Consider the following 26164-nt stretch of genomic DNA (forward strand, 5'->3'; position numbering starts at 1 on the left):
ACTGTTTAATCATTCAAGATGTGTATACATTTTTGGGGGACACCCTGTATATTTATGCTTTTCAGGAAAATAGAGATGTCAGCTTAAATGTTATTACCATGGCAGCAAATAATCAATTAAAAAATAATCAAGTAAAACAACTAATTAGGGTGACAATGTTTTAGAAGGTAAAGGTTACTTTTAACAAGACTTAGCACCAAATCTCTGAAGTCCAGGTGTTTAAAGATTCCTTTGTACAAAACACACAAATAAAAAAGTAGTTTTAAAGAGAGAAAAAAGGGACGATTACAGATGACAGAGTGGTCACAAGAGTGCAATTGATAACTCATTGATGTTGTCAGTTTCACTCCTTAGTAGATCAGATTCTTTGGTCTTGCATTGTGGTGGGTGCAGAATAGTATGAATCCCCTGCAGCTACACAAAGAAGACATCTCCTTCATAGCTGCTGAAATTCCTTTCTAACCTTCAGTTGTTTATTCGGTGGGCCCGAATCCTTAAAGCTAAGTGTTAGATGTTATTTTACTGTAGATGGGAAAAACACCAGAAAAGTTAAAAACATACTATAAAGGAAAGGAAATATGCAGAGGGCAATGTTTTAAGGCAGTAATGGAATATGGAGCATGTTATGGTCTCCTCTAATCAGGTTGGAATTTTTCTTTCATCTTGGCCTCTTCCTAACATTTCATTGTTCTTTCTTTCATCTTGTGCCTCACAGCCACACATTGAATCACCTAAACAATCAGTGTGTCATGTAAATCAAGCAACATTACATACTGCTAGCTTTAAGATGCAAAATCTAGACTCACTTAGAGACCCATAGTTACTGAGCCAGTTGGTGATGTTAGGTGTTGGTCAATACTTATTTACTTATATCCAGTCCCAGGAGCGGCTAGGATCCAGACTCTCCTGGTTGCCTCTCATCCCACCAAAACCCACATCTCTGTGTAGGGAAAGAAAAGAGGCACAGCATAATTAGTTAGGAATAGGATGCTATTTCTTACATGTCTACAGTGTTTTATAGTTTTCAAGGAATTGTTATCCCATTTTACTGTCATGAGGGTTAGGAAGCAAAGCACTAATTTACTGAGTAACCCAATGAAAACACTTTACACACTTTGCCCCATTTAGTTCTCACAACATCCCAAATGAAGAGAGATCATTTCTTCCATTTTACAATTGAGGTTAATGAAACAGGTAAATCTATTTTCATTTTATATTTGAAGAGACTGAGGCTCAAATATTAAAGGGTATGTGTAAAGTTAAACAACTCTAAGTAGGGGAGGTGGAATTTGAATCTAGAACTGTCTGTGTCCAGAGTCCATGTTCACTGATTTGTAGCACGCTGCCTCTACACTAGCCTGTCAGTACTATCAATTTCTACATTAAACCCCCATACACAGGCCTGAGCCCCTATAAATGAACCTCTGGGCTAAGCTGGGAGCAAGGATAAATGAGAGAGGGGAAGCATTGTCAGCTCTGACTAACCAATTTTCTCTCCATTTCTTTGTAGTCAGCAGTTGGCTTTGATTACAAAGGAGAAGTGGAGAAACACACATCTCAGAAAGGCAAGGACCCTGCTGTTCTGCTCAGACTTCAAATAGCCACAGCTGTCAACTCCCTTTTAGTTCCATAACCCACTTCCTCACTATTTCATTTATTTTCAAATCCAACTGTGTACTTGCTTCGTCCTTTCTCCTTTACCACTTTCTATGAGATTGATCAAGTTTTATTTAGTCCCCCCTTTTATTCCCTAATGGATTAAAAATTCTACGCCTTTATTTTAGGAGGTTATCCTTAAGTTGTAACATGCATCTCTGACTTAAATTTAAACATTATATCTTCCTGCATAATATAAGATATATAGAATATTTTAATTACATTCTTTTTGCATCCTACATTCTTTGTACCAGCTGGACAGTTATTATTACCTGGTATATTGGCTCTATGTGTTGATAAACCCCACAAAATTGAATCATGATTATTACCTAGTAAATACTTATTTAAATTGACCCACATATTTACCAACTCCCCCTCATCATTGTTTGCTGTATTTCATTGTTTCCTCCTGGCTTCTTCTATTTTTTTCTTGCTAAAGTATACCCTTTGATAATTCTTTCAGCGAGTCTATGAAGGAACTCTCAGGCTTTATTTTAAAAAATCTTTTATTTTCTTCCACTCTTCATTATTATTTTCCATTCATTACTTTGCAGATATTATTTCATTATCTCTGGTATCTCTCATGTCATCATCATTTCTTTGTAGATAATATGTCTTATCTCTGTTTTCTTTTTCTTTTTTAAATTTAATTTTATTGTTTAAAGTATTACACATAGTAGTACATATTTCTCCTCCCCCCCCATTGACCTTCCCCCAGCCTCTCCTACCCCCTGTCACATGCCCCTCATCCCACCCCCCACAGTGCCATGTGTCCATTGGTTGTGCTTATATGCATGCATACAAGTCCTTTGGTTGATCTCTTTCCCCCACCCCCCAACATGCCCCAGCCTTCCCTCTGTAATTAGACAGTCTGTTCGAAGCTTTATTGCCTCTGTTTCTCTGTTTTCTTAAATTTTATTTTATGAAAGGTTTTCTTTTGTCTCTGATATTCTGAAATATTATCAGAATATGTCAAGATGTTTTTTTATTATTTTACATGAGACATCCATCCTCTTCAACCTGCAAAGTACTCATTATGGAAAGTCCTCAGGCTTTTTGTTTTGTTTTGATAATGACTTTCCTCTCTTCTTTTTTTTTCTTCTGCAACTCACATTAGACGTGTATTCGAACTTTTCATTATCTTCCTGATCTCTCACTTTCTCTTTTTATTTATTTCAGAGAGGAAGGGAGAGGAAGAGAGAGATAGAAACATCAATGATGAGAGAGAAGCATTGATAGGCTGCCTCCTGCATGCCCCCGGCTGGAGATTGACCCCCCAACCCAGACATGTGCCCTGACTGGGGACCGAACCGTGACCTCCTGGTTCATTGGTCAATGTTCAACCACTGAGCCATGCCCGGCAAGCTGATGTCTCTTTTTTCAAAAAGGAAGTTTAGACTTACAACAAAATTGAGAGGAAGGTACAGAGATTTACCATACACCCCCTCCCTTTATTTTTTTTACCAAGGACGAATCTACATTGATACATCATAACTACCCTAAGTCTATATTCACTCTTTTATCAATTTTTAATTTTTTTCAATTAAAGTTTATATTCAATATTACTTTGTATCAGTTTCAGGTGTACAACATAGTGGTTAGACAGTCATATGCTTTACAAAGTGGTCCACCTGATATTCCAAGTACCAACCTGGCATCATACAGTTATTACAATATTATTGACTATATTCCATATGCTGTACTTGACATTCCCATGACTATTTTGTACTACCAATTTATACTACTCAAACCTTCACCTTTTTCACCTAGTCCCCCAACCCTCCTCCATTCTGACAACCGTCAGTCTTTCCTTGGTATCTTTGAGTATGTTTCTATTTTGTTTGTTTGTTTTGCTCTTTAGATCCCACATATAAGTGAAATCATATAATAGTTGTCTTTCTCTGTCATACCAGGCTGTTGTAAATGGTAAGATTTCATGCATTGTTATCGCTGAGTAATATTCCATTGTATATCTATACCACCACTTTTTTTATCCACTCGTCTGTTGATGGGCACTTGGGTTGTTTCCATATCTTGGTAATAAGCATAAAGGTGTATATATTTTTTTGAGTTAGTGTTTTGGGTTTCTTCAGATATATACCCTGAAGTGGAATCACTGGGTCATAAAATAATTCAATTTTTAATTTTTTGAGGAACTTCTATACTGTGTTCCATAGTTGCTGCACCAATATACATTCCCATCAACAGTGCACGAGGGTTCCCTTTCTCCACATTCTTGCCAACATTTGTTGTTTGTTGATTTGTTGATAACAGCCACTCTGACAGGTATGGGGTGACATCTGGTTGTGGTTTTAATTTGCATTTTCTGATGATTAGTGACATTGAACATTTTTTCATATGTTCTGTTCAGGTTCTCTGCCCATTTTTTCATTGGATTGTTTGTTTTGTTGGTGTTGAGTTATATGAGTTCTTTATAAATTTTTTATAGTAACCCCCTATTGAATGTATCATTGGCAAATATTTTTTCTTTCAGTAGATTATCTTTTTGTTTTGTTGATGGTATGTTTAGATTTGTAAGAAATTACCAAACTGTTTTCCAAAGTATCATTTTTCATTCCCACCAGCAATGTATAAGAGTTCCTGTTGCTCCACATCCTCACCAGCATTTGGTATTGTGAGTGTTCTGGATTTGGGCCATTGAAATAGGCATATACTTAGTATCTCATTTTAATTTACATTTTCCTGATGACATATGATTTAAAGCATCTTTTTATATGCATATTTGTCATCTGTATATCTTCTTTGGTAAGATGTTTGTTAAGATCTTTGGCACATTTTTAAAATTGTTTTTTAATTGTTGAGTTTTAAGAGTTCTTTGTATATTTTGGATAACCGTTCTTTATCAGTGTGTCTTTTGCAAATATTTTCTCCCAGTCTATGGCTTGTCTTCTCATTTCCTTGACATTGTCTTTCACGAAGCAATTTTTTAATTTTAATTATGTCCAGGCTTATCAATTATTTCTTTCATGGATTGTATCTAAAAAGTTCGCCATACCTAAGGTCATCTAGGTTTTCTCCTACACTATCTTAAAGGATATATATATATATATATATATATATATATATATATATATATATATATATATATATCTCCTCACCCAATGATATTTTTTTCTTCATTTTTTTTAGGAGAGAGTGGAAGGAAGGGAGGAGGGGTGAAGAGAGAGAGCGAAATATTGATGTGAGAGAAACACATCAATTGGTTGCCTTCTGCATGCACCCTGACTGGCACCAGGGGTCGAACCCGCTATCCTTTGGTTCAAGAGCCAACACTCTAACCACTGAGAAAACCAATCAGGGCAAGGAGTTTTATAGTTTTGCATTTTACATTTTAGTCTATGATCTATTTTGAGTTAATTAAAAAGGTATAATGTCTATATCTAGATTCATTTTTGTTTTGCATATGGATGTCCAATTGTTCCAGTACTATTTGTTGAAAAGTCTATTTTCTCTCCATTATATTGCCTTTGCTCCTTTGTCAAGGATTAGTTGACTATACTTATGGGGTCTATTTCTGGGCTCTCTATTCTGTTTCATTGATCTATTTGTCTATTCTTTCACTACATTGTCTTAATTACTATAACTTTATAGCAAGTCTTAAAGTCAAATAGCATCAAGTCTTCCAACTTCATGTTGGCTACTTTTTCAGTATTGTGTTGGCTTAGGGTCTTTTGCCTCTCCATATAAACTTTAGAATCAAGTGTCAATATCCAAAAAATTACTTGCTGGGATTTTGATTTTGATTGCATTCCATCTATGGATCAATCTGGGAAGAACTGAAATCATGACAATATTGAGTCTTCCTATTCATGAGCATATAATATATCTCCATTACTTAGTTCTTCTATGGTTTACTTAATCAGGATTTTCCTTATATAGATCTTGTGTATTTTTAAAAGTTATACCTGAGTATTTCTTTATTGGAGTTGCTAATGTAAATGTATTTTATTTTATTTTATTTTTAAAAAATATATTTTATTGATATTTTTACAGAGAGGAAGAGAGAGGGATAGAGAGTTTAAAACATCAATGAGAGAGAAACATCGATCAGCTGCCTCCTGCACACACCCTACTGGGGATGTGCCCACAACCAAGGTACATGCCCTTGACCAGAATCGAACCTGGGACCTTTCAGTCCACAGGCCGATGCTCTATCCACTGAGCCAAACTGGTTAAGGCTGTATTGTATTTTAATTACAAATTTTAGTTGTTCATGGTTGGTATGTAGGAAAGCAATAGACTTTTGTATATAATCTTATATTCTGCTACCTTACTATAATCCCTTATTAGTTTCAAGAATATGCATATCAATTCTTTTGGATTTTCTACACAGACCATCATGTCATCTGTAAACAAAGACAATTTTATATCTTTCTTTCCAGTCTGTGTACCTTTTATTTCCTTTTCTTGCCTTATGGCATTAGCAAGGACTTCCTGTGCAATGTTGAAAAGAATGATGAGAGGAGCCATCCTTACCTTGTACCTGATCATAATGGGAAATATTCAAGTTTCTTACCATTTAGGTATGATGTTAGCTGTAGGGTTTTGGTAAATTGTCTTTATCAAGTTTAGAATGTTCCCCTCTATTTCTGGTTTACTAAGTTTTTTGTTTTCTTTTTTTAAAAGAAGAGATGTTGGATTTGGTCAAATGCTTTTTTTCTGTATCTATTGAAAAGATCCTGTGGTTTTATTTTTCTAGTCTGTTAATGGATTACATTAACTGATTTTCAAATGTTGAACCAGCCTTTCATACTTCAGATAAATCCTACTTGGTCATGGTGTATAATTCTTTTCATACATTGTTGGATTCAATTTGCTAATATTTAGTTGAGGATTTTTGAAACTATGTTTTTGAGAGATACTGGTCTATAGTTTTCTTTCTTGTAATATCTTTGTCTGGTTTTGGTATTAGAGTAATGATGGCCTCTTAGAATTAGTTAGAAATTATTCCCTGTGATTTTATTCTCTGAAAGAGTTTGTAGAGAATTGATACATATTTTTTCCCTTAAATGTTTCATAGAATTCTCCAATGAACCCATCAGGGCCTGGTGTTTTCTGTTTTGGAAGATTATTAATTATTGATTCAATTTCTTTAATAACTATAGGCCTACTCATATTATATGTTTCTTCTTGTGTGAGTTTTGGAAGATTGTGTCTTTCCAAGAATTGTTCTATTTCATCTAGATTTTCAAATTTTTGGGCATAGAGTTGTTCATAGTATTCTTTTACTATCCTTTTAATTTCCGTGGGATCTGTAGAGATGTCCCCTCTTTCATTTGTGATCTTATTAATTTGTACCCCCCCTTTTTTTTATTAGTTTGGCTAGAGGCTTAGTGACTTATTGACCTTTTCAAAGAACCAGCTTTTGTTGTATTGATTTTCTCTATTAATTTTCTGTTTTCAATTTTATTTATTTTTTCTCTATTTTTTTTTCTCTCTTCAGCTTACTTTAAATTTAATTTGCTCTTCTTTTCTAGTTTCCTAAGGTGGAAACTTAGATTACTGAATCTTACTTTTTCTTTCTCCTTTTCTAATATGCATTTAATGCTATAAGTTTTTCCTTAAGCACTGCTTTTACTGCATCTCAAAATTTTTGGTAAGTTGTGTTCTTGATATCTCAATTTCTCTTCTCTATTTCCATTTATTTATCTCCTGGTGCTGCATTCTGAGTAACTACTTTGGATTTATATTAAGTTCACTAATTATCTCTTCAGCTGGCTTTAGTAATTATTTAAGCTAACTATTAAGTATTTAACTTTCTATCAGATATTTTCATTTCTGGAAGTTTCCCTTGGTTTTATTTTAAATCTCCTGATTCTTTTTCCATAATGTCCTGTTGCTTTCATTTTTAAAAATTTATTTTTATTAATTTGAGAGAGAGAGAGAGAGAGAAACATTGATTTGTAGTTTCACTTATTTATGCATTCATTGGTTGTTTCTTGTATGTGACCTGACAAAAAATCAAACCCCACAACCTTGGCATTATCAGGATGACACTCTAACGAACTGAGCTACCTGGCTATGGCCTGTTGCTTTTATTATATCCCACCCCGCCCCCCACCTCACCACCCCACCAGTTCTTTAAGCTCTTTAATCATTTTTAAAAAATGTTTATTTTATATTATTTGCAGTTCTTGGGGGTGCCAATTTTTCTATGGTTATTTTATTTTCCTCATGGTTGTTTATTTTGTTGAGGGTTGTGATTTTTGTTTGTGAATTTATTTCAGTGGGGGAGAGATATTTGTTTTATGAGAATTTCATGGGCTGTGGTTTGATTAAGTTTCCCATACAGAGAAATCTTGCCTTTATGTCTGGCTTAATTTTAGAAGTCTTAATAGTAAAGGACCATTTAAAATATATTTTTCACTATAAATTCAATTTATTTTTTTTTAATTTTTTTTAATTAAATCTTTATTGTTCAGATTATTACATTTGTTCCTCTTTTTTCCCCCCATAACTCCCCTCCTCCCAGTTCCCACCCCACCCTCTGCCCTCACTCCCCACCCACTGTCCTCATCCATAGGTGTATGATTTTTGTCCAGTCTCTTCCCGCATCTCCCACACCCCTTTTCCCCCCAAGAATAGTCAGTCCATTCCCTTTCTATGTCCCTGATTCCATTATAATCACCAGTTCATTCTGTTCATCGGATTATTTATTCACTTGATTCTTAGATTCACTTGTTGATGCATATTTGTTGTGCATAATTTGTATCTTTACCTTTTTCTTCCTCTTCCTCTTCTTAAAGGATACCTTTCAGCATTTCATATAATCCTGGTTTGGTGGTGATGAACTCCTTTAGCTTTTCCTTATCTGTGAAGCTCTTTATCTGACCTTCAATTCTGAATGATAGCTTTGCTGGATAAAGTAATCTTGGTTGTAGGTTCTTGGTATTCATCACTTTGAATATTTCTTGCCACTCCCTTCTGGCCTGCAAAGTTTCTGTTGAGAAATCAGCTGACAGTCGTATGGGTATTCCCTTGTAGGTAACTGAGTTTCTTTCTCTTGCTGTTTTTAAGATTCTCTCTTTATCTTTTGCTCTTGGCATTTTAATGATGATGTGTCTTGGTGTGGTCCTCTTTGGATTCCTTTTGTTTGGGGTTCTCCGCGCTTCTTGGACCTGTAAGTCCATTTCTTTCACCAGGTGAGGGAAGTTTTCTGTCATTATTTCTTCAAATAGGTTTTCAATATCTTGCTCTCTCTCATCTTCTGGCACCCCTATAATTCTGATGTTGGTATGCCTGAAGCTGTCCCAGAGGCTCCTTACACTATCCTCGCATTTTTGGATTCTTTTTTCATTTTGCTTTTCCGGTTGGGTGTTTTTTGCTTCCTCGCATTTCAAATCATTGACTTGATTCTTGCGCTCCTCTGTTCTGCTGTCGGGAGTCTGTATAATATTCTTTATTTCAGTCAGTGTATGCTTAATTTCTAGTTGGTTCCCCAATATAACATCGAGGGTCTCATTAGTTTTCTTGTAGATCTCATTAAGTTTATCGGCGGCTTCTAAACAGTTCTTGAGAGACCTTAAAAGTGTGGTTCTGAACTCTAGATCTTCCATTGACAATTTTGTCCTGTTTCTTTGTCTCCGCATTTTGTTATGCTTCCTTGGTGCACCCCCTAGTGGTCTTTGTTCGTGGTCTTATAGTTAAATCTTGATTGTTGTAGCTATTCCAGGGAGGGTTTGACCTCCAGGCCAAGTGGCTATGAGAATCAGCTGTGTCAGCAGTGAGAGAACTTCTGTCCTCTAGGGAGGTGCTAATCTGGCGTTTGCCTGAGGCTATCCGGCAAATGCCTCTGTGCAGGGCTTGGGCGGGGCGGGTCGCACAGGATCAACAGGGTGGGCCGGAGAGAGCAGTTATGGCGGCTCTCAGTCCTGTCCCCAGGGGCTCTGCCTCTCTGAGTCCCAGCACCTGCTGCAAAGCTCGGAGAGAAAGCTGCACTCGCTCTGACCGAAGCCAGGCAGTCCCGCTTCTCCCGTTTGAGTCTGGGTCCCTAAAGACTCGCCCGGATCTGGAGCTCAGAGTCTGCGACTCCCTCCCAATTGAAAACGCCAACCGCGCCCTCCGCCGGCAGCCCGCTCCGCGCACTCTGCACCTCAGAATTTGACTTCAGCACTGCGCCTCCTCTGAGTGTCCGTATGCGTTTCTCTTTCCTCCTAGTTGTAGGACTTCCACTCAGCCAGCGTTCCAGTGGTTCTGGGTGATGTCCGTTCCGTCTTTTAGTTTCACTTTTGAAGTAGTTGTTCAAAGCAGCAAACTCCGGCGTTAACCTATGCCGCCATCTTGGTTCTCCAACCCTTTTCTATAAATTCAATTTAAATAGATGTAGATCTATTTAGTCTTTCATTTAAAAAAAATTTTTTTTTTTAGTCAGTTATGATATACTTAGAGGCCCAATGCACGAAATTTGTGCATATATAGGCTCTGCTTCATACCAAGGGGCTCGGCCCTCACAGCCCTGACCTCATAACCCCGCCCGGCTTCATCTGGAAGGTTGTCCAGACAGTTGTTCTGCTGTCCATTCTAATTAGCATTTAAAATTGCATTGATTTCTGCTTTTATCTTTTTTTTCTTCAATTTAAAGTGAGTTTAGTTTGTTCTTTTCCTAGCTTCTAAAGGAATTGCTCAGGTAATTGAGTTTTAACCCTTTATTTCCTGTATATGCACTTGAAATTATATATTTCTCTCTAAATACTGCTTTTGCTGCATTTCACAATGTCATGTGTGTTTAAATTTTCATTCATTTCCTTTATGATTTCTTCTTTGACCCAAGAGTCAAAGAAGACTCTTCATGTTCCAAGTTTTGGGGGGAATTTTCTAGATAAATTTATTATTAATTAATTCTATTGTGATCAGAGAATATGGCATCTACTATTTCAATCTTTTGAATGTATTAAAAACTTATGGCTCAGCATATGATCTAGGTGAATGTACCAATGTACATTAAAAAATGTATATTGCAGTTTGGGTCTATAGTGTTCTGTAATTGTCAACTGGGTCTTGTTGATAATGTAATTTAGACCTATAATTTTAGATTCTTTTGTCTAAATTTCTGTCAATTCATGAGAGAAAGGTATTAACATTTTCAACTATGATATGAATTTGTCTCTTTTTCTTTCTGCTTCTGTCAGTTTTTGCTTCATGAATTTTGTTTCTGTTAATAAGATTATGCCAGCATTCATATTACTGATGAATGATGAATTGTTTTCTTATTATTGTACTAGAGGCCCAGTGCACGGATTCGTGCACCAGTGGGGTCCCTCGGCCTGGCCTGCAGGGATCAGGCCGAAACTGGCTCTCTGACATCCTCCAAGGGGTCCTAGATTGTGAGAGGGTGCAGGCCAGGCTGAGGGACCCCACCGGTGCACGATTGGGGCCAAGGAGGGACCGTGGGATTGGTCCAGGGTGTGTCTGGCCCATCTCACCCAGTCCCCATCAGCTGGACCCCAGCAGCAAGCTAACCAACGGGTCAGGGTATCTGCTCCCTGGTGGTCAGTATGCATAATAGCGACTAGTCAGTCAAACGAACAGTTGGACACTTAGCATATTAGGCTTTTATTATATAGGACTAGAGGCCCAATGCACGGATTCGTGCACCGGTGGAGTCCCTCATCCTGGCCTGTGCCCTCTCTCAATCCCGGAACCATCAGGGGATGTCTTATAGCCAGTTTCAGCCTGATCCCCACAGACCTGATCCAGACAGGAGGGAGCCCAATCCTGTGTGTTGAGAGTCTGTTCCCTGGTGGCCAGTGCACATCACTCAGTCATTTGGTCGTTCGGTTGCTTATGCTTTTATATATATATATTCTCTAATCTCTTATAATGCATTTTGTCTTGAGGTCAACTTTGCCTCATATTCGTGACATCTTTCTGATGCTTACACTTTCTGTGGAATATATTTTCTTAGATAAGTATTTAAATTAATTTCTCAGCTTAGAATTCACATATGAGTAGTGTACAATTAGATATTTGTGTTCCATACACTTAGGTGTGAGACTGTAGTTTACAAGTCTCTTAGGTAAATTTCCTCCCTATAGTTTGTTGCTGAACAAACTACAAGCACCCTCACCATTTCCCTGAACAAGTGAATAGAGTTTTTCTAAAACTCTTTTATAGAAGTGGGCAGAGACTCATTTCCTGCTCTTCAGCCCTCTGTTTATTTATAGAAATCAGACCCTCAGATCCTAGATTCTAAACCTAAGCAATAACTTTGGGACTTAAAACACCCTTGAGTTTTCTGTGCCATCAGCTCATAAGTGCCCTCAATCTACTGCTTTGATTTATCTATTTGTTTTTGTAACCAGTATTTTTTTTTTTAGCTTCACTATTAACAACAACAAAAATTGTTATATTTTAGCTGACATTTCTAATTTTTTTATGGGAATAGGAAAAGGCAGACATTTCATGTAGATATGCCTTCCCCCCCCCCCCCCCAAAGCTTCTCCTTGTACTCTTTGTACTTTTCCCTTCCTTGAAGAGGGGAGAAAATTGAAATGATCATCTCATCTTGGCAGGGAAGTAAGAGAGAGAAGATAAAAACAGTGAACAAAAGATGGTTTAGAACACCGTTTCTCTTTAATTCACCTATATTTAAGCCTTGCTCTCTTCCCAGACCCCAGTCACCCATTCTTCTCGAATTTTCTCTTCAATGGCTCTTTCCTGTGGCCTGAGAGTGGGCTCTTATGACTGCTCCTTCCATCGCAGATTACTCTCATGGCTTTGGCGGCCGTTATGGAGTAGAAAAGGATAAACGGGACAAGGCAGCTCTGGGATATGACTACAAAGGAGAAACAGAGAAACACGAATCCCAGAGAGGTAAGTCGGAACTGGAGAGGAGGGAGGTCACAGAGTACCATAGAGCCTTAGCCCTTCCTTTCTGTTCTTGTTTATTTTTAAATGTTTTTATTTATTTTAGAGAGAGAGGAAGGGGGAGAGGGAGAGAAATAGAAACATCTATGAGGTAGAAACATTGACATTGATCAGCTGCCTCCTGCACACCCCTACTGTACTGGAGATCAAACCTGGAACCTGGGCATGTGCCCTGACTGAGAATTGAACTGGTGACCTCTTGGTGCATGAGTTGATGCTCAACCACTGAGCCACACCTGCTGGACCATCTTTCCTTTCTGGAAGCTGACACAGAGGACCCAGAATATAGAGGGGCAGATGTGCAGTGGAGGTGGTGGGTGAAAAATAATGTGTATGTGTGTGAGGGTCAGTGGAGGTAAACCAAAAGCGGTGGAGAGCGAAACTGTAAGATTAGGGGCAGGACAGAAAGGGGAGGCTTAGGAGAAGGGACCACTGAGAAAAGGATGAAGACAGACAGGATGGTGATGATAGGAGTGTGATTTGCCAATGATTCCTACTGGCCCCTCTGCCTCACAGAGGATAGAGAGGTCTCCTTCCTCTCTGAGATGCATAGGGGATGGCTGGAGGGCTGTCCTTATTTTCTTCTGTTTCTTCCTTATCATCTCCCCCGTTTCTATCACTTTCTTCTTTTTATGTTTTCCAACTCTCAGCTTTCTCTTCTCCATTCTCTCCTAAGTTTCTGCTTCCAATCCTTTTGCCTCTCTTCCCATCTTCGCCTCTCTCTACCCTCTGATTCTCATACTTCCTCATCCTCCTCTCTGTCTTCTGGCCTTTCTTCCCCTGCTCCCTCTCCGCGCCCATGTCCAGCATTTTAGCTCCTGGATGACTCTCAGACCTTTCTGTCCTGCAGATTATGCCAAGGGCTTTGGTGGTCAGTATGGAATCCAGAAGGACCGAGTGGATAAGGTAAAGTACCAGAGCACCAATGTCTTGAGAATAGTTTTCCAAACTGCCCTGGATGTGCATGGAGAAGAGAAGCAAAGCTGGAAAAAAGGTAGAAAAAGCTAGGTGTACTGGGCTGTCCTCCTGGTGTCCTGCACTCCCCATGGACTGCCCTCAGCACCTAATGAGCATGTCTTCTGAAGCCTGAGCTTTAACTGAGGAGAGGGAAGGGAGCCAGAGAGAGACAAAGAGACAGATAAAGATGACGTTTAAAATTTCATTGATTGCTTGGCATTCTTTATCCCAATCTGCAGTCTTTTCCCACTCCATGTCACTGATCTCCCCTGTACCAGTTCCTCTTCACAAATTACCCAGGGCCTTGCTGCATTCCATGCAACTGGATTTGGAGATGTGAGATTTTAGGTACACTGCACATTAAAAAAGGGAGCTGAGCCCACCAGTTTAGAACTTCTTTTCCCTTTTCTCTGCCACAAAACAACAGTATTAGAATACCCTGTCCAACTGTTGAGGATCAAATGGTTAGCATACCTCCTACAGTGGCCTCAATCCCTAATATTGCTTTCTGAGTAACTACCACTTCCTTACCACCACCACCACCCTTATACCCCCCCACCCCCCGCCCACACACACACCCCTACTGTTCTTCTGCAGAGTGCTGTTGGCTTCAATGAAATGGAGGCTCCAACCACAGCTTATAAGAAAACGACACCCGTAGAGGCTGGTGAGTGTAAACAATTCCCTTTCTCTATGCTCCTCTACTGCTTCTCCTTTCTCACTCTTTCTTCTCCCCAGACTACCTCCTCCATGCCTTCAACTACCTAGATTAGCTGAAGGACATTTGGCCCCTATCCTCATATTCCCAGGTTCTTTCTCCTAGAAAAATTAGGTTAAGAGGATAAAGAGACAGATGTCTATTTTTCCTTAAAGTGCTACACTTCCACCCCCTCCCCTGACCCAAGAGAGCCCTAATTCTTTGTTTGTTTGTTTGTTTGTTTGTTTTAAATTAAATCTTTATTGTTCAGATTATTACAGTTGTTCCTCTTTTTCCCCCCCATAGCTCCCCTCCACCTGGTTCCCACCCCACCCTCTGCCCTTACTCCCACCACCCACTGTTCTCATCCATAGGTGTACAATTTTTGTCCAGTCTCTTCCCACACCCCCCACACCCCTTTCTCCCCCGAGAATAATCAGTCCACTCCCTTTCCATGCTCCTGATTCTATTATATTCACCGGTTTATTCTGTTCATCAGATTATTTATTCACTTGATTTTTAGATTCACTTGTTGATAGATGTGTATTTGTTGTTCATAATTTATATCTTTACCTTTTTCTTCTTCTTCCTCCTCTTAAAGGATACCTTTCAGGATTTCATATAATATTGGTTTGGTGGTGATGAACTCCTTTAGCTTTTTCTTATCTGTGAAGCTCTTTATCTGACCTTCAATTCTGAATGATAGCTTTGCTGGATAAAGTAATCTAGGTTGTAGGTTCTTGGTATTCATCACTTTGAATATTTCTTGCCACTCCCTTCTGGCCTGCATAGTTTCTGTTGAGAAATCAGCTGACAGTTGTATGGGTACTCCCTTGTAGGTAACTGATTGTTTTTCTCTTGCTGCTTTTAAGATTCTCTCTTTGTCTTTTGCTCTTGGCATTTTAATTATGATGTGTCTTGGTGTGGTCCTCTTTGGATTCCTTTTGTTTGGGGTTCTCTGCACGTCCTGGACTTGTAAGTCCATTTCTTTGACCAGGTAGGGTAAGTTTTCTGTCATTATTTCTTCAAATAGGTTTTCAATACCTTGCTCTCTCTCTTCTTCTGGCACCCCCATAATTTGGATGTTGGTACGCTTGAAGTTGTCCCAGAGGCTCCTTATACTATCTTCATATTTTTGGACTCTTTTTTCTTTTACTTTTTCCAGTTGGGTGATTTTTGCTTCTTCATATTTCAAATCTTTGACTTGATTCCTGCGATCCTCTAGTCTGCTGTTGGAACTCTGAATAATATTCTTTATTTCAGTCAGTGTATGCTTAATTTCTAATTGGTCCTTTTTCATAACCTTGAGGGTCTCACTAGATTTCTTGAGGGTCTCACTAAATTTATTGGCGGTTTCTAGAAAATTGTTGAAAAACCTTAAAAGTGTGGTTTTGAACTCTATATCCAGTTGTTTGCTTTCCTCCATTTCTGTCATTTGTGACTTGTTTCTTTGTCTCTGCATTTTTTATGCTTCCCTGTGTTGATAGAGTAGCTTTGTGTGCTAGGTGTCCTATAGGGCCCAGTGGCTTAGCCTCCCCAATTGCCTGAGGTGAACACTCTTGGTGCACCCCTTTGTGGGCTTTGTGCACAGTCTTGTTGTAGTTAAACCTTGATTGTTGTAGGTATCACTGGGAGGAATTGACCTCCAGGCCAATTGGCTGTGAGAATCAGCTGTGTCTGCAGTGGGAGTACTGAGCTGGAGACACTCTTCTGGGGCAAGATTTGCTTCAGTGGGGCTTTGGTGCTCACTGAGTCTGCCCCCTGAGTATGCCCCTTATGGATCTGAAGAGTTGTAATCTGGATGGTTCCACTCTGACCACTGGGTACACTGGCTCTTGGGTCTCTAAGGAGGTGCTACTTTAGCCTCTGCCTGAGGCTCCCCAGCAGGAGCTATGGCGAGATTCCTCTTCTTTGTTTGGGGTTTGGAGTTGCCCAGATGAGGCCCAGCTGTGAAGCAATTCAAGCTGCTGTGGGGCCTTGGGCCTTCTTTTGGAAGTTCTGGGTCTCTCTGACTCAGCTGCAGTTTGTTAGGTAATTTTCAGATTGCAAAGGACCAGGCCTTTCATATGTTAAAGCCTCTGTGCACAGCTTGGGTGGGGCGGGGTTTCAGGGTATCAACAGGGCAGAGCAAGCAGCTATGGCTGCTCCCCAGCCCTACCCTAAGAGGCCCCGCATCTCAGTGTCCCGGTAATCACTGCAAGCACCTCTGAGAGAAAGCTGCCCTCGAGTTCTGCCCGCTGTCAGACAGTCCAGTTTCTCCCCATATGAGTCTGGGTCCCCAGAGACTCACCCGGAACTGGAGTTCAGAGCAGTTGGGAGCTTGAGACTCCCTCCCAATTGAAAAAGACAACCGTGTCCTCAGCTGCCAGCCCTTTCCATGTGCACCACGTCCTCAGCTGCCAGCCCTTTCAGCGTGCACCTCTGTACCTCTGCACTTTACTTCCGCACCTCCTCTGAGTTTCAGTGCTTTTCTCTTTCCTTTTAGTTGTAGAATTTCCACTCAGCCAGCCTTCCTGTGGTTCTGGATGATGTCTGTTTTGTCTTTTAGTTGTATTTTTGAAGTGGTTGTGCCAGGCAGCAATTTCCGGTGTTTACCTATGCCGCCATCTTGGTTTCTCCTCGAGCCCTAATTCTTCTTGCCTATGTCTATAGCTTCTAGTGGTGCCCGTGGACTGAAGGCAAAATTTGAGTCCATGGCTGAGGAGAAGAAGAAGAGGGAAGAAGAAGAAAAAGCACAGCAGATGGCCAAGAAACAACAGGAGAGAAAGGCCCTGGTAAAGATAACCCACGAGGCTCAGCCACCAGCAACCACTGTGGAAGAGCCAGTTGTGCCGGCCCCATTGCCTAAGAAAATCTCCTCACAGGTGAGTGTTTGGTGCTCTGGGATCCATATCCAGGACCCCTGCCCAAACAGGAGCTTAAAGGTTCCAAATCTTTGGTAGAAAATAAGGCACAGGCTTCCCCTGTGTTAAGCAAATTCTATATAATTGCTGTCCCTGCCTTCAGGAAAATTTCATTCTGTTATTGGGCCTCATATATACAAGAATGTTAGAAAAACGGGCAAGATTTTTTACACAGTATAATAGAAGCCTGGCGGGCATAGCTCAGTTGAGCATTGACCTATGAACTGGGAGGTCACAGCTTTGATTCCTGGTCTGGGCACATGCCTGGGTTGCGGAAAGACAGGTCACCAGCTCTATAGCCCAGTGGTCAGCAAACTTTGGCTCGCGAGCCACATGCAGCTCTTTGGCCCCTTGAGTGTGGCTCTTCCACAAAATACCGACTTCTGCGCATGGGCCATGAAGTTTCAATCACACTGTATGTGCGTCCTCGCACATGGTATTTTGTGGAAGAGCCACACTCAAGGGGCCAAAGAGCCGCATGTGGCTCGCGAGCCACAGTTTGCCGACCACTGGTGTAGCCAATCATTGCTGCAGGAACTGAGAGGAAAGAGCCATCACTACAGATTGGAGCCCATCTTGGTGAATGAGTTGGATTTGGATTGGCCGAGGTAGGAGGGGGTGTTGCAAGTCAGTATAAGAGAGAAAATGGAGGCTTGCTTGCTTACTGAAGAGATGCTTCATTCTCCGTAGGTCTGGCCTCCACCAGGGAGTTGCTCTTCACCAGAGCCTGAGCCTGTGAGAACCAGCAGGGGACATCCATTGCCTTCCTTGCCCTCAAGGCAAGAACCCCCAGAGGTAAGCAGAGCCCCAATGATTCTCTGTCCCTTTCCCATCTCCTCATGTCCTAGGAAGATGGGCCATAGAGTATGACCAACCATCCTGGTTTGTCTGAGACTGTCCTGATCTCAATACTGATAGTCCTTCCCAGTCAGTGTGGTCTGTGGTTGAGTGTTGACCTATGAACCAGGAGGTCACCATTTGATTCTCAGTCTGGGCACATGCCTGGTTTGCAGGCTCTATCTCCAGTAGGGGGCATGCAGGAGCCAGCCAATCTATGTTTCTCTCCCGTTATTGATGTTTCTATCTCTCACTCCCTCTTCTTCCTCTCTGAAATCATTATATAGATATTAAAAGAGTCACTTCTTTTAAGAAGAAAAAAAAATTTATAGTCCTACGTTCTGGGACACAACCCAGTTCTGGGAAGACTAAGAGAGCTGGTCACCCTAGCTGTGGTATTCCCAATAATATGCTTTTGCTTCAACGTTTTCTTGGTCTTCCAAGGAATCTGCTTCCAACTTCCTTTTCTTCAAACCTTTTACATTCCCCTCCTATCATCTGTTTTGAGTGGGTGGGTAGATGTGGAGGTTGAGGAATGAAGAATGGATGAATGACTGTGTATCCTAGGAGAGGCTGTTAAATGGAAGCAAGGGTAGAGGGTAGAAGTGGTAGGATGGTGATGGGTGTGGTCTTAGCAGTCCTCCAATGGAAGGTTTTGGAGCGGCAGCTCCTGGTGAATTCAAATTACTCTGCTCCACCCTGTCTCTTCTCAGGATGATGATGAGGAGGCCCCAGCTTTACCCCCCAGGACTCTGGAAGGCCTCCAGGTGGAGAAAGAGCCAGTGTATGAAGCAGAGCCTATGTATGAAGCAGAGCCTATATATGAAGCAGAGCCTGAGCCTGAGCCGGAGCCTGAGCTGGAGCCAGAGCCAGAGCCTGAGAATGACTATGAGGATGTTGCACATATGGACAGAAATGAGCAAGATGATGAACTAGAAGGGGACTATGAGGATGTGCTGGAACCTGAAGATGCCTCATTTCCCTCCTCCGTGGCTGGTGAGTGGTAGAAGGGAGAATCAGCTCCTGAATTTGGTCAGGTCTTAGGGAGGGTAAAAGGAAGCATTGCCCCATTACCCAGAAGAACCTATTTGTTTTGCATGTTGGTGAGACCATGTTTATGTTTCTGATAATGCAGGATCATCAGACTGTCCAGCTGGGGCTGGGATCTCAGCGAGAGCCCTGTATGATTACCAAGGAGGTAAGTTGGGAGTGACCTGAGGGGTCTGGTGTCTGAAGGTCCTTGAAACAAGAGAGAGGGATGAATTCCGAGGGTCACAGAAGTGTCCAGACTTGACATCAAGAAGACCAGGGCTATTTCTCTTCCTGAGGTTTAGAGTGGGTATAGGGATAAAGAGATACCTGTCTAACCATCCTAATATCCTGTCAATTTCCTCTCCAGAGGGAAGTGATGAGATTTCCTTTGACCCAGATGACATCATCACTGACATTGAGATGGTGGACGAGGGCTGGTGGCGGGGACGTTGCCACGGTCACTTTGGACTCTTCCCTGCAAATTATGTCAATCTTCTCCAGTAAATGGCCCAGATTGTATTCTGCACTGTGACTTCCCATGATCAAAGTGGCTCTGCCCCCACTTCCTCCCATCTGCTGCAAGTGTCTAATAGGATGTCATGAGTTGCCTGAGGTTTTAGATAGATTTCTCTCTCCTCCTCCATTAGGGTTTGGGGCAGAGATAACATGAAGATGAAGCTCTCCTTCATTGTCCTCTCTGTCCTGTGTGAGCTCATAGACATTTACTTTGTTGTCCCACCTCCTTCCCCATGAGTATTCCTTCTGTTAACGTAAAAAAACCATTGAAACCGGTAAAGAATTTTTGTGAGTTTATTTGAGCCAAACTGTCGACATATACCGGGAAGCAGAACCTCAACGAATTGAGATAGTGCTCCCGAGAATGGCGGGGTTACATCCGTATTTATATATTCCAATCAAAGAAGAACATAGGTGGGTTACATGAAATTCATTGGTGATAGATTAAGGAGGTGGGATTAAGCAAAGCGGGGAAACCTCTGGGATAGGATAAAAAGTAAAATGATGGACACATACTTAGGTGGGTGCAGGAACAATTAACATGATGATGAAGGGATTTGTGGTATCTGTCCTGGGGCCCAGCACATTTGGTTGTGCCCCAGGGGCTCCAGAAATAGGTAAGTCACAAGTTACCCAGACATTTCAAGGGTATGTTATCATAGATGCAAAAAGACAGATAGGCTCGGTTAAGGTAAAGGTTGACCTTGTCAGTGAAGATACTGGCCTAGGATGTAACTGCCCACCATAACTGCTTTTAGTTAAAGTGTAATTTCAGACCATCCTTTGTGGTTACTTTAGGTCTCCGAGTTTGCAAGACTGCCATGCAGGCCTCCCCTGAGCTTGTCAGGTCAGCATGTGGCCCCTTTTGTCCACACTTCTAACACCTCAAGCTCAGCCTTCTGCTTTTGTGAGCTCTGAGCTTCCTGGTTTGCTTACCTAGGAAGGTATGTTTAGACTGCCTGGTTTACCTCATTGTGCTATTTGCTTACTTTCCTTTCCTGCAGAGATACCTTTTCTCTGCTCAGTCTTAAAATTGGAAATAAAGTGGGACTATGTTTCACCTCTAGGCTGACATACATACTACTTTTTATGCATCTCTCAATGGCCTTGACTCTCATGGCTCCAATTCTCCTTCCCTCTTTCAGGCATATCCAGAAGATTCCCTCCTACCACTGACCATCCTCCTGTGCCCTGATGTCTAGCCTTTTCCTTAGGCTATACTTAAACCCAGTCCTAACAGATCAGCCTGGGGAATGGTGGTAAGGTGGGGAACAGGAGGCCAGGTAGAACTTCTACTGGCTTCAGCAGTTGTGAGAGGCCAGCCACCTTCTGCCTGGGAGTAATGACTACACTCTTCTAGGAGATGAAGATTCTTGAAGAAGCAGCACAAATTAGAGATTAGGAAGGAGGAAAAGGGATATTTGGCAACAACAACAAAAAAGACAAAAGCTAAAGGAACACAGACTTCAATGAAGTGATAGAAGATTTAGTCAGAGACAGTGTCCTCTACTCAAGAAAGTTCCAATTTCTTTGTAGCTGGATGACTGAAATTGATGGCCAAGTATGTGGGTAGATGGGAAAAAACTCATGAAGCTTCTGTGTGGTTCATGGATGAATATGATATGAAAAACAGTGAAGACATTTTGACAGCCAGTGATGGGCAACAAGCGAATCACTAGCAAAGTATGAGGGTGAGGAGAATGAGGACAGGGCATGGTGGGTTTATCCTAGCCCAGGCCATTGTGCTCCTGAAGCCCAGATAGGAGATGCGAGGCAAAAATCAGAACAAAATCTAAATCAAAGCCAGAGATTTGGTTGGTGTAGGGAATCTTGTAAGTAAGACATAGAAGTCTGTGCGGTAACCAGTATCAGAAGTTGAGCACAACTTTCAAAGATGAAGAGAGTGGCAGCTCGGATTAGTGACCGAGCTCCCCAGATGCTCCAGGACTTCCTACAGCTGTGAGCTGCCCACGTGCTGGGAGCACTGTGTCCCTCAGGCTTATTCCCTGGCTTTTCTTTAAGACACACACTCCTTTATTTTCACAATGGCTTCTATGCCAGTGAATCACAAATCTGTCTCTAGTCCTACCTTACAAGATTCACCCAGGTAGCCTTTCAGAGTGCAAAGCAGCTTTTATTTTTGCTTATAGAGACGTTGGGATTTCCAGTACACAAAGGTAAGCCATCATAGATATACACAACCCCCTTCTTCACTTCAGTTGTATTTGCCATCACACACAGGTCAGAATTTTACAGTGGTTTTCTGGTTACATCTCCAAGTCCCTCCTTGCTTTTTTCCCTTTTCCCTTTATTTTAAGACAGAAACTTCTTTTTCAGACCCCGGTTCTATTAAAGCAACAATTTTACAGAACTGCCTCAGTTCTCCAGACCTCTCCCTCCACTTTGGCTGATTTCTACTCTGAACTGATTATCTTGGTGGTGATACTCATCAAGGGCTCTCCTCATAGACATCTTCCATCCAGGCTCCTATTCCTGGGTACACTGTCCCTTTCCACTCCCCTCAGTGCTTCTTAGTCTGAAGCCATGTCTAACCGTCTTGCCTCTGTCAGATAACGCTTGCTGCCCATGCTACTCACTACAGCCTTACCTCACTAACCAGATGATCTTCTGCCTAATTCAGTCTCATAAAAGGTTTTCCTTTTGCTCCAACTGCCCTCTCATCATAAAATGTGCTTGTTTGTATAAACCAGTGCATATACTGCGGTATCCTGCTTTCCTGCAATATGTACAATTAGATATCTTACAAAATGTGTTTGATGATGTTGATTGATTCAATATTGCTGTGAAGGCAGCAACAAGGAAAGTGTGACGGAAACTGTGCAGCCCACAGAGCAGTGTGGCACTGTCCTGATTGCTCCCTGAGCCCTGCCTGCCCCCCACCCACCCAGATTGCAAAAGGAAAGCCCTCTGCTCTCTTCCTTTCTCTGTACTTCTCTCCCATCTAACAGTAGCCCCTAATTTGTATCTCCCTTGGCTCCCCTTTCTTTCTTTTCTTCTAGTAAGATGAAAGACCCAGAATGGACTCTAGGAGCTTTCTTTTTTCATATAAGGACTTGAGCCAAAATACATGGAACTGATACCTGAAGAAATCTCCCTTCTCCTACCTTTCCCACTTTAGTGTTTAGTTGTTTCTAGTTACTCATCTTCAATGAATAAAATATTAGCTCACACTCTATATTTTTAGAAAATGTTGCCTTATATACAAATGTACAATATAAACCAAACCATAAGAATGAGTTACATAACCGAATAGTATCAAGTGGCATATTCTAATGAAAAGATGAGCATACTTCTGTTCTGGGACTTGCTCAAATGCTTCTTGACTCTTCTCAGAGGTGCCACCTACTTCATCTACACCAGCTTCAGACCATGTTCAGAGAGAGATCCAGGCAACAACAAGCATCCAGATCAACTAGCCTCATTTTTGTTGTTATTGTTGGCTAAATTCTTTGTTCTCTACTTGCCCACAGTGTCTGACTTCCTTTCCCTTCTTTCTCACTTGTTTGAGGGCTGCTAGGACTGAGAAAATGGCACCAATTAAAGTGAGAGGGATGTAAACACAAGATAAGTAGCTTAACATTCCTCGCTTCAGCTACACTGGGAGAGAGCTGAAGGAATCTGCTTTTGAACGTAACCCCAGGGCATACAGGCACACCAAACACACCAGCTCCACTTGATTCAATTCACAAGTTAATATCTCCATGTGTCTCTAGAACCTACTTAGTAAATACGGAGCTGATGAAGTCACTATGTGTGAGAGAAGATTTTGCTATACTAAACAGCTGATCCTAACTTACTGCCACTGGTATGTCATCTTTTAGGGCAGTGGTTCTCAACCAGGAGTGACTCAGAGGATATTTAACAATGTCTGGAGGCAGTTTTGGTTGTTACAGCTGTGGGTGTACTATGGCTAGAGGCTAATGATGCTGTAAGATGTCATATGACACACAGGACAGTCCCTCATGACAAAGATTTATTCAGTGCACAATGTCAGCAGTTCCCAGAAACCCTGCTTTAGGGGAAGTCAGTTTCAATTGTGTATTTTTCTTTTAGTTTTGTTCTCATGAGTTTCACTGTTTGTTACCCAAAACTAGCAGTATCACCCATTTTTGACACCTGAAGACGACCAATAATATGTAGGAACAATGACAGGGAACCACTATTGTTCCATGACTTCCTTCCTAAGATCCCTGAGTTACTCAGGTGGTGTCTAGGACCTGGTGACTGGTGCCGCAGGACCTGCAGTGGGTGCTGGTGCTGGGCTATGCAATGTTCTTCATAATCCAGACCTATTGTTTTCAGAAGAAAAGAACCTTGACTCTTAAGTCATTATTAAAATGTTTAGATGTAGGCTTGAGGCTTTTTGCCCTAATTTTCTCCATGAATATTGTATCTTATGGACTCTTCATTTTTCAAGGTTTTCTTATATGTTGCCAAGATTCTGCACAACAAACTCTCTGACCTAATTTCTGCCTTTTATCCTTTGGTTTGTGGTCTCTTCAAGGCTCAGCCAAGGTCTCTATTCTGTAGGGCTGTGTTCGGACTGTCTTGGTTTAGGGGCAGTGGGGCAACTAACAACAGCCCTGGGCTTGAATGTCAAGACAACCCCAGCCCCAGAACCTTCAAACGGTGAACCCCTCACCATGGAGGACCGGCACCTTAGTCCACATCCCTGTATTGCCTGCCCCACAAATCTGAACGTGCTTATAGACTGACCTCCCACCCCCAATAAAAGCACAGGCCTATACTGGTTATGGAATTCATTGCTCTCTCATTTCTAAGAAATGGGGCTTATCTTCCTAAATGACCTTGTTACCTACTTTCTCTTCAACCTGATTTATCTTAGAAATAAAAAAGGAAAGGAAGTAAGTCATCAATATGGTACTATAGCAATTGTACAAGGCAGGGCTTAGGGAATTCTTAGACCTTGAAGGACAGTGCATGTTCTAATACACCCAGATAAGCCTATATGCAGTTTACAGAGGGAAGTTCCCCAAGCCACGTTCTGTCCTACTTTCAGTAACTCTGAGGAGAAATTCAAGACTGGTGGTATCTGAATCTTTAGTTGGTTTGTCTTCCTTGTGGTCTGGCTCTAAAGGTGGTGACCAAGCTCTCTCGGGCCTGCTCCTGGGGCTGACACATGCTGGTCAAAAGAATTGGGTCAGTCTTGTGCTCTACAACATTGAAAGGACATGTCTTCAGGTGCTCAGACATGGAGGGGACTTCATTAAATTCCCAGCTGTTGATCTTAGCGAAGAGGCTGCTGAATTGCCAGATCTGTTGGGAAAGACAGAAGTTCAAAAGTGAACATTGGGGCAATACCCTCAGGCTAGCTTTATTTGAAGGATGTAAGGAAATGCCTTTCTGTTTTTCCTGGTCTCAGCTTCCAGGGGGTGGTTAATGGCTGCTGCAGACAGTTCCTTCTCTAGCACCCAATTCCTAGTTCCTCCTTCCAACTGATAATCTTCCTAGCCAGTCATGCAGTTGTGCTGGAATGACTAATATTAATCTGCATATTGACCCCCCATCACCACTAACACACACACACACACACACACACACACACACACACACACACACACACACACCAGTTCCAGCATACACAGGTAGTTCAAATCCATACAATTAGTTTCAATGAGACTCAACTCCAGAACTTCTTTTTTATGTTGAGATATTAAGAAGCAGATTCTTTTTTCTCCTCTGCACTTGAACTGGGAAACAGCAGTTTTAGGAGTTGCTAGCAGCCACCAGGAGCCACCAAGGAACCCTATGTCTTAGAATGGAGCCATTATTAAGAAAGTAGAAATTTAAAAAGGAAAGGAAAACACCATTTGTTTTTCTTGAGCTGCTAGATCAAGCCTTACCTGAAGCTATTCCCTTTGGGCTTTTTAGTTATTTGGGGGCCAATGAATTCCCTTTATTGTTTATGTCACTTTAAGTTGGTATTCTGGCATTTGAAACTAAAAGTGTTATAACATATAAGAAAGCTTATAACAGAAATCTTAGTAGAAATCTAGGTGTCTGGTACTCAAACATCCTCTGGCCTTTCTACCTAGAATGTGGTGGCAAAGTCCCTAGTTTTAAAATCTGGCTACATGAGTAGGCATAACCTGGTACCATTTCAATCTGACCACTTCACCCCCAGTTTATTGCCATTGTTCCTATGAAAGAAAAGTGCTTTCTAGAATCTTGAACAATTTCCCTTTTACTTCAAAGAGCCATTTTAACTCCAGAAAGAGAATTTAGTTGGAGTTAAAGGATGTTCCAACTAAATTCTCTTTTTTTCTTTCTGCAAGGAAATTAGTTTACCCCAAACGATATGCAAAAATGGGCAGTAATCATTTAATTGAGAAAAAACATGGGCCAAAAAATAATGGAATTTCTAGTAAGTAAATTAAATTATTTGCATCTGATTTTACAGAGGAAGATACTAGGCAATTCTAGAGTATACAATTCCCAAAGGGCAGGGCTTTAGTCTCATTTGTGCTTATTTCTAGCACATGGTTGGGTGGCAGTCAGTGTTTGTTTAACACATGGATGTAGGCATGGGTATATAGGAAGAAAGAATCTCAATTTTTGAAGAAGACTGCTCAGGGAATAAATAATAGTAAATATACACAATGTTTTAGACATATTTAATAAATATAGATGTAAACAA

The 26164-nt window shown here is 41.1% G+C and overlaps 2 protein-coding genes across 3 annotated transcripts in view; one reads left to right on the plus strand and one right to left on the minus strand.

Annotated features, from left to right (window-relative positions):
- Positions 1–20562, plus strand: part of HCLS1 (hematopoietic cell-specific Lyn substrate 1) — a 34456-nt gene extending 13894 nt beyond the window's left edge. Inside the window, exons 6-14 of one of the 2 annotated variants that reach the window (XM_081085662.1) lie at positions 1511–1565; positions 12379–12489; positions 13394–13449; positions 14098–14167; positions 16850–17061; positions 17791–17895; positions 18651–18933; positions 19073–19135; positions 19337–20562. In XM_081085662.1, the coding sequence (XP_080941788.1) occupies positions 1511–1565; positions 12379–12489; positions 13394–13449; positions 14098–14167; positions 16850–17061; positions 17791–17895; positions 18651–18933; positions 19073–19135; positions 19337–19473 (1092 nt within the window). In that variant the 3' untranslated portion in view covers positions 19474–20562. The remainder of the gene's footprint in view (positions 1–1510; positions 1566–12378; positions 12490–13393; positions 13450–14097; positions 14168–16849; positions 17062–17790; positions 17896–18650; positions 18934–19072; positions 19136–19336) is intronic. The other variant, XM_081085663.1, reaches the window with a different exon arrangement.
- Positions 20563–23572: 3010 nt separating this feature from the next.
- FBXO40 (F-box protein 40) overlaps positions 23573–26164 on the minus strand; it is a gene marked incomplete at its 5' end in the record, with an annotated part of 32015 nt that continues 29423 nt past the window's right edge. The window contains 1 exon segment of the mRNA XM_081085983.1: positions 23573–24783. Within this exon segment, the coding sequence (XP_080942109.1) occupies positions 24568–24783 (216 nt within the window). The 3' untranslated portion in view covers positions 23573–24567.

Source organism: Myotis nattereri (assembly GCF_964212035.1).
Source record: "Myotis nattereri genome assembly, chromosome: 3".
In the NCBI taxonomy this organism is placed as follows: domain Eukaryota; kingdom Metazoa; phylum Chordata; class Mammalia; order Chiroptera; family Vespertilionidae; genus Myotis; species Myotis nattereri.